We start from the raw sequence: 12,178 nt of genomic DNA, 5'->3' as shown, positions 1-12,178 counted from the left end.
TCGACTAAAATCAAAGGGGTTTAGTTAAAGTGTAATGCATTATTTAAGCATTTCTCTATAATTTGCAAACTGTTCTCTGTTAATAATTAAAACAAGTATCAAGTAACTCAATACAACAAAAAGTTTATGCAGCTAGCACAGGCACAGCATAACTTAAACCCGTACTCGTAGGTTATTCTTATTTCTATAGGTAGAATCAATTGATTGTTCACAGATTTGAAAAATTTTCGGCAATAAAATTAACACAGCTCTATAAATTCCAAACTCATTATATACTCCTGGAGTAAAGGTTTATTAACCTGTTTTTATTTATGGTATTAAGGTTTGAACATGCAATACAGATTGAACTGTTGTGGTATATAACATGTCTTTATCTTAAAATTAAATAAAACCAAGTTTTGTAAATAAGCAAGAAGATAGCCTTGGTTTTTTTATTTTACAAAAGAGCAGTAATTAGATATGGATTGATAACACCATGCATAAAGTGTGAATTTTGACAGCAAATTTTGATTTAGTTTGATTTAGTTTAAGTCATAGTCTGTTGACTAAAATGCCATTTTACTTTTAGTCATATTTTAGTCATTAGAATTTCTTTAGTTTTATTGCAATTTTAGTCTAGTTTTAGTCGACAAATTAACACTGGAGTGGTGTGTAAAGCACTTTGCCACTGGACTCTGAAGTAGTGGAAATGTGTTCTCTGGAGTGAAAAATCACGCTTTTCTATCAGGAAGTCTGATGGATTAATGTGGGTGTGGCAGATGCCAGGAGAACCCTACCTACTGGAATGCATAATGCCAACTGTAAAGTTTGGTGGAGGAGGGATAATGATCTGGGTCTGTCTTTCAGGGTTTGGACTAGATCCCTTAGTTCCATTGAAGGGTAATCTTAAAGGGATACTAAACCAAATGTTTTTCTTTCATGATTGAGATAGAGCATGCAATTGTAAGCAACTTTCTAATTTACTCCTATCATCAATTTTCCCTCGTTCTCTTGATATGTATTTGAAAAGCAGGAATGCAAGCTTAGGAGCCGGACCACTTTTGGTTCAGCATCTGGGTTGCGTTCGCCGATTGGTGGCTAAATGTAGCCAATCAGCAAGCGCTATCCAAGGTGCTGAACCAAAAATGGTCCGGCTCTTAAAGGGACACTGTACCCAAAAAAAATATTTCGTGATTCAGATAGAGCATGACATTTTAAGCAACTTTCTAATTTACTCCAATTATCAAATTTTCTTCATTCTCTTGGTATCTTTATTTGAAATGCAAGAATGTAAGTTTAGATGCCGGCCCATTTTTGGTGAACAACCTGGGTTGTCCTTGCTGATTGGTGGATAAATTCATCCACCAATAAAAAACTGCTGTCCAGAGTGCTGAAACCAAAAAAAAGCTTAGATGCCTTCTTTTTCAAATAATGATAGCAAGAGAACGAAGAAAAAGTGATAATAGGAGTAAATTTAGAAAGTTGCTTAAAATTGCATGCTCTTTCTGAATTACAAAAGAAAAAATGTGGGTACAGTTTCCCTTTAAGCTTACATTCCCCTTGTTTTAAATAAAGATACAAAAAGAACGAAGAAAAAATTATAATAGGAGTAAATTAAAAAGTTGCTTAAAATGGCATGCTCTATCTGAATCATGAAATAAATAAATTTGGGTTTAGTGTCCCTTTAATGCCACAGCATACAAAGACATTTTATACAATTGGGTGCTTACAAGTTTGTAGCAATAGCTTGTGAGTGCCCTTTTACTGTTCCAGCATGACTGTGCCCCTGTGCAAAGACATGGTTTGACAAGTTTGGTGTGGAGAAACTCGAGTGGCCTGCACAGAACCCTGACCTCAAGCTTATTAAACACTTTTGGCATGAATTAGTATGCCAACTACAAGTCAGACCTTCTCTCTAAAATCAGTGCCTGACCTCACAAATTTTGGCTGAATGGGCACAAATTCCCACATACACACTCCAAAATCCTGGGGAAAACCTTCCCAGAAGAGTAACAGCTTCAAATCTATTATAGCTGCAAAGGTGGAGCAAATGCTATGCCTATGGTTTTGGAATGGGATGTCCAGCAAGCAACATCATATAGGTATGATGGTCAGGTGTCCACATACCTCTGGCCATGTGTCAGTATATATATATATATATATATATATATATATATATATATATATATATATATATATATATATATATATTTATATATATATATATATATATATATATATATATATATATATACACACATACATAACTTTCTTCAGCGTATCAGATTAATTTAAGGTCATGATGAGGGAAACTAGCGTTTATAAAATTGGCAATCATTTCCACATGCTTTAAAATTCTCTAAAATATAGATATAGCTAAACGAAGAAAATGAATAACATAATGCCTAAAGATTACTTTTCGTGGAAATGAAATTTATATAATTTATCATTGTGAATATACAGTATTTATTAGTATTTTCAGTATAGGAAGCTACCAGGAAGCAAGGAGGTGTGTCAGGTACAGCAGTGCTCTGTGGTGTGTTAGATCACATTACATATTATTAGTATATATATAAAATTATAAAGCACTATAGTGGTTTTATAAAGAAGGTTACAGACGAAAGTGACACATTCAGCAGAGTCTACCAATAGCTTTTAATGGTCCCACCCACATGTATGGCAATAACCCATAGCAGCAGTCCTATCCCCGGCTAGCTTTACAGCACAACCATTAGGGCTGCACCTCACACACCGCCTCCCGGCTGCACACACAGTAAGACCAGCTATTCTATTGGCTGTGGCGCTCGCTCTAACCACGTCCCTGCCCAGCTGTGTGAGCCTTTCGTCTGCAGAGGGGCTCGGGGCAGCATGGGTGTGCGACATTGACATCGGGCCCCGGGTATCAGAACAGCGCTTGGAGGGACCCAAATGCCCAGAACAGCCAATGCGACATCTGCTTCTGCTTTTCCTGTGTCCCTGCGTGATAGGGGTTGTGTTTCACCTTTGGCTGCACAACTTCTCAGGTAGTCCCTCTTACTGTGTGTAGCACATCCTGTAACCTGCTTCAGACACTGTCTCTTGGCAGCTTCCCTGGTCATTTGCCACACTGTTTAGATCTCTGGTTTATTTGTCACTCTCCTTGTCCCCTGGTCACAGGTATCTGTTTCCCAACCCCTAGCAATTTTCCAACTTGCTGGTTTCCCAGGTGATTTCCTTGACCCCTCAGTCTCTTGATCTAGTCGCCTGGCTCCTGGTTCACTCTGGTTCATTTGCCTGTTTTTTTCCCTAACTTGCTTTAGTGGTCTGACCCCCTTGTTACTTTTGATGTAGCTGTTTCCTTATATATTTGCCTCACTTCTTTTTAATCAATTGTTTAAATCTCAGGCTAGTTATCTGAATTTATTATTTGCCCAACTTGCCAGGTTCTCTTTTCACCTTTCCAGCCTCTTGGTCATATTTGCTTTGGGTGATCACTTGCTTTGTTTACCTGTTTTTTTTTTTTATATTATTGGTTTCCCAGTTTCCTTTTATATTGGTATAGTTGAGATTCTCTCTGACCAATTGTGTGCACCCTGGCCATGTGCCCAACTTGCCTTGTCTCTTGCTATATTACACTGGTTTCTGCCTGCATTGTCTGATTGCTGGTCATCTGCCATGCTTGTCTGACTCCGCTTGGCATTTGTCAGGTTAATTGTTTTAATATAGTGTTTAGTTATCTAAGTTCTCCCTGTACATTAGACAGACTTCCTCTTCACTTGCCTGTTTCACTAACCCTTGCTAGACCTGGCTGTACATTCTCCTTTTTGGTTATTCCAGTTACTTTATCTTGAGTGCCTGACTTTGATGGAATGTGAGTGCTTATTTATGAATCTCTTCATCTTGATTATTCACTTGGCATAAGCAATAACAAATACATGTGCACTATACACTGTAAATCTGGCTGAATGTTGTCCTTGCATTCAATATTAAAATTTAGTTTTATGCACAGATGTTTTTTTTTCTTATTCACTCATCATACATATTGTTCCTGTATTTTAATAGGGGTCAGATAAACATATTTAAAATGTATTTTCAAATTGTCAATTACGTTATGATAGTTGAAGTTAATTGCAGTGTTCTCCATAGAAAATGTTGCAAGCCTGGTGGGGGCAGTGTAATATTTTCTAACATTATATCAGTTTCTGCTATCCAAAGCACAAATTAATTGCATCATTTTAAAATGTATTTAAAGGGATACTAAACCCAAATGTTTTCATTCATGATTCAGATAGAGCATGCAATTTTAAGCACTTTTCTAATTTACTCCTATTATCATTTTTTTGTTCTCTTGCTATCTTTATTTGAAAAGCAGGAATGTAAAGGTTAGGAGCCGGCCCATTTTAGGTTCAGCACCCTGGATAGAGCTTGCTTATTGGTGGCTACATTTATAATTGATAATAGGAGTAAATTAGAGCATGAAATTTTAAGTAACTATCTGAACAATTAAAGAAAAAATAGGGTTTAATATCTCTTTAAGGATAATTTGTGCAGTAAAAACTGAAATGTTTTATTATGAGCTTATTTTATCTTAACATTGGCTAAAATTCTAGGTGTGTGGTCAGTAAAATCAGCCAAATGGTGCACCTGCTAAAAAGGTCCTGGAGAAAACACTGACTTGTCAGTTGTTGGGGTCCAATCATACAAAGGTTATGGTTAGGAACCAAAATCTTAGAGTAGGGTTAGATATAAAAGTTATTTTTGCTCTCCTATAACATAAATCGCATATATCAAATAGAAAATATTTTATTAAAGGGACAGTCTACACCAGAATTGTTATTGTTTAAAAAGATAGATAATCCCTTTATTACCCATTCCCTAGTTTTGCATAACCAACACAGTTATATTAATATACTTTTTACCTCTGTGATTATCTTGTATCTAAGCCTCTGCAAACTGCCCCTTTATTTCAGTTCTTTTGACAGACTTGCAGTTTAGCCAATCAGTGCCTGCTCCCAGATAACTTCACGTGCACGAGGACAGTGTTATCTATACACATGAACTAACACCCTCTAGTGGTGAAAAACTGTTAAAATGCATTCTGAAAAGATGTGGCCTTCAAGGTCTAAGAAATTATCATATGAACCTCCTAGGTTAAACTTTTAACTAAGAATACAAAGAGAACAAAGCAAAATTGGTGATAAAAGTAAATTGGAAAATTGTTTAAAATTACATGCCCTATCTGAATCATGAAAGTTTATTTTGACCTAGACTGTCCCTTTTAAATAAAACAGCTTTTCTTATTTAGGAAGCTAGTCACTTATGCAAAATAACTATTGCTGTTATATAGATTTGTAACATCTTGAAATTCTATTTAAAAAGCCTAATTTGTGTGTGTGTGTGTGTGTATGTGTATATATATATATATATATATATATATCTCACACACACACACTATATATATATATATCTCTATCTCTTGAAAAGAAGACAGCACTCTCTGGTCTTAAATGCAAATGAAGATTTATTGCGGTGACGTTTTGGGGAATGCTCCCCTTCCTCAGACAGTCTGAGGAAGGGGAGCATTCCCCGAAACATCACCACAATAAATCTTCATTTACATTTAGGACCAGAGAGTGCTGTCTTCTTTTCAAGATATTACCACATTGTAGCACCCTGGCATTTGCGATTCTGTTCGCGGGAGTGCACCTGACTTTGTATATATAATCGGGTAAAGTCTGATATTAGGTAATCCTAGGATTGCCAGGGTAAAATGTACATTACCCAAGCGGTTGTGGGTAAAGCACGATGTATGATCATAAATCTCCTCAGAGTGCAGAGTGGCTGCATCAAACATATGACATGCACTGTAATTCCCCCATCTTCACTATCTTTTTTTGCCTCTGCCTGGGGGGTTGAAGGGGGACAAAGCCCCCCTTGAAAACCTCATTCCCCAAGGTTCACTTGGGGTGGACGCCAGAGCTTCCTTGAACCCCCCACGCGGAGGCAAAAGAAAGTGTACAGTACATCAAGCTTTACCCACAGCTGCTTGGTTAATGTCCATTGTTTTACCCATAACACATATATATATATATATATATATATATATATATATATATATATATATATATATATATATATATATATATATATATATATATATATATATATATATATATATATATATATATATATATATATATATATATATATATATATATATATATACACATACACATACACATACACATACACATACACACACACACACACACACCCTTTTCAAGCAGGGGATCTGCACACACATCCAACTTCCGCGGTGCTCTGGGTATAAAGAATAGACAATTAAATAAACAGGTCCCGCACTCTCCGTTATGAAAACACAAACTTCTTTATTTGAACTGTGACGTTTTGGGGTAGTTAATCCCCCTTCCTCAGACAGACATATAAAAATAGTGCAACTCGCCCCTTTTTATACTCTCAAGTATTACTGTGAATGTGGATCACCTGCAGCATCCTCTGAGCATGCTCAGATAAAACTATGGTGGCCCCAATAGGACACATAACCTAAAAGCAAAGTTAAAAATGGAAAATGACTAATGTTATAAAAAACAAAAATACAGAGCAAATACCTTAAAGTTACTGAAACTTGCTGAAAAATGAGGGGGAATTCAAGATGTTACATTTAAGCAGTAGGCACAAAATTGGATACAAAGTATACTAATATCCAAAATATCAAATGAACTTGAAACATAATAATACATTTGTTGAAGGGGAAATTAAGTAACCAACATACCGTAAGAACATTGCTTTAAATATGAGGGGATATGTCAAAGGACATAATAATTGTTTATCTTCCCTTCAAGATCAAACTAAGAACTAAATAAAAAAAATACATAAAGTTATATGACTAGCTATACTAAACGTTGTGCAGCAAAAAATTGCAAAAAGCAGCAAAGAATCTATGCAAAAAATAATGCAGAAAATATATATGTAAATAGATTGGAACAACAAAAATTTACAAGAAACATTGCATGTCAAAATGGGTATTCAAACCCCTAGGCACCAAGGTATCCAAGGTGTAAATCCACCTGGTCTCTTTTTGTAGCAACAACTTGGCCCTGTTACCACCCCTCGATAGAGGTGGAACGTGATCAATGATCACACATCTCATATCAGCCACAGTATGTTTGGCAGTCAAAAAGTGTCTGGCCACTGGCTGATCACTTTCACCAGTGGCCAGGGCTGCACGTATGGATGCCCTGTGATTGGCCATACGAGTACCTAGATCATTCGTTTTGCCAATGTAATATCTGCCACAGCAACAATGCAACATGTGCACTATAAATTTGGTAGTACATGTGACTCTGTGTTTGATGGCAAAGCGCTTGTTGTGCCATGGGTGCACAAAATGGGTAGTTTGTACCAACCCATTACAAGTAGTGCACCCCGTGCATTTAAAGCAACCCTTTTTAGGTTTCCCTAACCAAGTCTTATTGATGTAACTTTGGATATTGTCTGGGCGCATCAGAAAGTCCCTTAAGGATCTTGGACGCTTGTATCCAACCCTTGGATGGTTCATGTTCTTGAAAGGTAAGCGTTCATCCGTATTGATTCTATGCCAATTCTCCTGTAGGATGCTAGGTGTTTGCCATTTATCCAGCGAATATGTTGTATCAAAAGTCATCCTTGGAATTGTCAGGTGTCACATTACTGGTTTTCTTGCTCAATGCTTCTGTTTGAGTCAATCTGGATATTGTGGATTTAACGTCAGAGCTTTACGTTTATATCCCCTCTGGATAAACTTCTCCATTTCCTGGAGTTGTTCCAGCTTCTTACTCTTGGTGCTGTTATTCCATACCACTCGTTTCATTTGGGAGATGGGCAATGCCCGCTTCAGGGCTGGTGGATGGCAACTCTCCGCTCGTAAAATGGAGTTAATCTCTGTCTCTTTGGTAAATAGGGTAGTTTCCAGGTGATTACCATTCTTGAAGATTAAGAAGTCTAAAAACTCTATACAAGTATCAGAAGCATTCATTTTGAATTTTAAGGTGTTCACTTGAAACATTCAATTGTTAAAACCAGTTCTCCAATTCTTGTCTGGTTCCTCTCCATATGATGCACAGATTGTCTATGATGTACCTCTTAAACATCCTAATGTTAGGAATCTTAAATAAATTTGTGTTGAATAGCTCAAATTTTGCCATATATATATTGGCATATGATGGGGCCATTTTCAACCCCATCGCCATGCCAGAAGTCTGTAAGTAAAATTTCCATTCAAAGCGAAAATAATTAAATTCCAGGCAGAATTCAAGGAGACGTAGTATTACCTCAACTGGTGGACCCACGTATGGGTATCTGTTTAAATGTCTCCTTGTGGCCTCCAGACCACCAGCATGGGGAATAACCGTATACAAACTGGTGACATCTAGTGTCACCAGTAAATCAGTGTCTGTGATTGTCATATCCTCCTGCTGAAGAATCGATCATTTCAAAAGAATCTAGTAGAAATGATAGGATGTTTCTCACTATAGGCTGGAGTATGGAATCCACGTAAATGGCAAGGGATTGTAATGCAGATCCCTGAGCCGAAACAATAGGTCTCCCAGGAGGTTTCTTTGGATCTTTGTGTACCTTTAGGCAAGGTATAGAGGATAGGAGTTATTGGGCAATAGGTAAATAAATATGCAGCCAGGGTTTTATCAATCCAGCCTTGTTGTTCCAAAGACTGTATGAACTTGTCAATCTTGTTCTTAAAACTTTTCAGAGGCTCTTCAGATAACATTCTGTAGGTATTGCTGTCATTCAATTGTTGCATAATTTCAGACCTGTAGTCCTCATAGTCCATAACTACCAGAGCACCCCCCTTGTCCGCTTCTCTAAAAACAAGTTTAGGATTGTTCTTTAGTTCCATCACTGCTTTCCACTCTTTTCCAGATAGATTTTTATGGATTTGAGGTTGATGCAATTGGATAGCTGATGTAAGAGAAGGTGTTGATGCTGGCATTATAGCTATTATGATCAAAATCACTCTTCTTTTTAAGCTCCCTCGACTCCATAGTGCTATCTTTGAAGAATTCTTTCAATCTTAAATTCCATTGAAACTTATAAGTCTCATTCTCTAATTCACATACATTCTTTGCTGCTTTTTACAATTTTTTGCTGCACAACGTTTAGTATAGCTAATCATATAACTTTATGTATTTTTTTTATTTAGTTCTTAGTTTGATTTTGAAGGGAAGATAAACAATTATTATGTCCTTTGACATAACCCCTCATATTTAAAGCAATGTTCTTACGGTATGTTGGTTACTTAATTTCCCCTTCAACAAATGTATTATTATGTTTCAAGTTCATTTGATATTTTGGATATTAGTATACTTTGTATCCAATTTTGTGCCTACTGGTTAAATGTAACATCTTGGATTCCCCCTCATTTTTCAGCAAGTTTCAGTAGATCGTTGATATTGTGTAGCTATTTAATATAATGTATTTGTATATTTCTGTACAGCAACCCTTTTCTTTTCATTTTGATTATTAGGGCCACTTTAAGGTATTTGCTCTGTATTTTTGTTTTTTATAACATTTGTAATGATATACTTGGTCATTTTTCCATTTTTAACTTTGCTTTTAGTTATGTGTCCTATTGGGGCCACCATAGTTTTCTCTGAGCATGCTCAGTTGTGCTCAGAGGATGCTGCAGGTGATCCACATTCACAGTAATACTTGAGAGTATAAAAAGGGGTGAGTTGCATTTTTTTATGTCTGTCTGAGGAAGGGGTTAACTACTCTTATTTACTATAGATGTGCATAGGTATTATTGATGTACATAGGTATTATTGATGTACATAGGTATTATTGATATGTAGCCTACCCTCCTTCCAAACTAGTGTGGGGTAAGAGCGGTGTTTTGGAGACAGGGAATTTTTTTAAATATTAAACAATCTATAGAAAAAAAGATTTTGAACAAATGGTACTAAAAGTTTTCAAATCTAGTGTCTTTAATGCTGTTGGAATTTATTAAGACCTTCTTTAAAGGGACAGTCAAGGAAATATTAAACATTTATGATTCATAGGGGCATGCAATTTTAAACAACTTTCATCATCAAATTTGCTTTGTTCTCTTGGTATTCTTTTTTGAAAGCTAAACCTAGGTAGGTTCAAACCGATTTCTAAACTATTAAAAACTACCTCTTATCTCAGTGCATTTTAACAGTTTTTTCACAGCTAGACAGCACTAGTTCATGTGTGTTATATAGATAACATTGTGCTCACTTCCGTGGAGTCAGCACTGATTGGCTAAAATGCAAGTCTGTCAAAAGCACTGACACAAGGGAGCAGTCTTCAGAGGCTTTGATACAAGGTAAATCACAAAGGTAAAAAGTATATTAATATAACTGTTACATACGCAAAACTGTGGAATGGGTAAAAGAGTTTTATTCTGAACTTGTCCTTTATCTGAGATAAATAGTTCATGGTTATCATTCCAATATAAAATCCAGTAAAATGTATCATGTAGGAAGGCTTTACAAATCATCAATTGAGATGAATCACAAATTTGTACCTTTTGACTATTTGTATTATGCGCAAAGAGTTATTTTAGTTATAAAGCTCTTTTTTGTACCCTGCTCTATACACGTCTAGTGCATCATGAAGATTCAGGGCTAGTTTACAGTGTGGTTGTACATTTTATGAGCTGTTAGTAACAACACATATCTCAATTAAAGTTTATGGAGATTTTGATGCTACTACTTGTAAAAAAAATTTGCAACTGAAATGTAAACTAATCCCTCATTTGTCTTGATTTTCTGTTCAACTTCATCTGTGCTGTTCTGCTTTAGTTAAGCTCATTTTTTTACAGCAGGGATTGGCAAATCTGTTTAAATTAGTATCCAAAGTGTGCTTATAAGGGTCGATTTATGAAAGCCTTCGGCAGGCTTTGCACCCCTTATGACTGTAGGTTCTCACAAGAGAACCTGCAGTCCACATTAAACAATCAGCGATCATCAGACCGCTGCTTTCCTAATCTTTCGCCACCTCTTAGTTGGCAAATTTCAATCTTCCTGGTCTCGTCCGACTGGGGAGATTGACAGCTCCTGTCTGCACGTGATTGGCTGTGCGCAGGCAGGGGGCGGGATTGCACGTGAGCGCAAAATAGTACTCTTGTGCAATGCTGAATTTTGGCAGCGGAATTCAGCTCACCAGAGGCAAGCTGCGGCGCGTATGTGCGCCCCTGTCTGCCGCAGCTTGATAAATCCACCCCATAGTGTGTAGCTTTATAAAATATCTCATTCTCTCTCTAAACCTTTTCAGAGCAGGAACTGTCCTCGATCAATATGCACTTTTGTGTATTTATTTTCTTCTTCTTTTTTCTGTTACCTTGCGCTTTTGTTCAACTCTGCAGAACATGAAAAAGCTTTTCAAGCAAATGACACTAAAATAATGATGGGTTTTAAAGTTTAAAATATTGAATACGATGACAGTCAGTGTTTAGTGCTTCCTTTTGTCAGCAGATGCAATAAATTGCTGAAAAATAAAAAAAGACACATTTTCCTCAATCAGGTTTTGAAATGATCTACACTTATGTTTGAGGGAATAAATTCACGTGAATATATTTACGTAAGTGTAGTAAACAAAAATATGTTTAAACCCCTTAAAGGGACAGTCTACTCCAGAATTGTTATGGTTTAGAAAGATAGAGAATCCCTTTATTACCCAGTCCCCAGTTTTGAATAACCAGCACAGTTATATTAATATACTTTTTACCTCTATGATTAGAAGGAAGTTATTTACTCAGCGCTATGTGATAAGTACCACTAGGCTCTTAAAAATAGGTATATCCTAGCTGACCTAATAGTGGACTAGATTATAGAAATAAAAAAGGAGTGCCTAGGGGGCAATGGAACAAAGATTCTAACGTTGAGATATAAATATCTGGTGTTCCGAATGAATATGGTATATAGAAAAAGATTTAATACAACTTAAGTATATAAATGCATGGATCCATGCATAAAGGGAAACTAAACCCAATTTGTTTTTCTTTCATAATTCAGATAGAGCATGCAATTTTAAGCAACTTTCTAATTTGCTCCTATTATCATTTTTTCTTCGTTCTCTTGCTATCTTTATTTAAAAAGCAGTAATGTGATGCATAGGAGCCGGCCCATTTTTGGTTGAGAACCTGGGTTATGCTTGCTTATTGGTGGGTAAATAAAAGCCT

The 12,178-nt window shown here is 36.3% G+C and overlaps 1 protein-coding gene across 1 annotated transcript in view; it reads left to right on the top strand.

Annotated features, from left to right (window-relative positions):
* Positions 1–2,787: 2,787 nt before the first annotated feature.
* B3GALNT2 (beta-1,3-N-acetylgalactosaminyltransferase 2) overlaps positions 2,788–12,178 on the top strand; it is a 453,609-nt gene continuing 444,218 nt past the window's right edge. Inside the window, exon 1 of the mRNA XM_053711078.1 lies at positions 2,788–3,002. Within this exon, the coding sequence (XP_053567053.1) occupies positions 2,924–3,002 (79 nt within the window). The 5' untranslated portion in view covers positions 2,788–2,923. The remainder of the gene's footprint in view (positions 3,003–12,178) is intronic.

The sequence above is a fragment of the Bombina bombina genome, chromosome 4, assembly GCF_027579735.1.
Source record: "Bombina bombina isolate aBomBom1 chromosome 4, aBomBom1.pri, whole genome shotgun sequence".
Classification (NCBI taxonomy): domain Eukaryota; kingdom Metazoa; phylum Chordata; class Amphibia; order Anura; family Bombinatoridae; genus Bombina; species Bombina bombina.
Note: the sequence above shows the minus strand (reverse complement) of the source record. Positions and strands in the feature narration are given on the sequence as shown.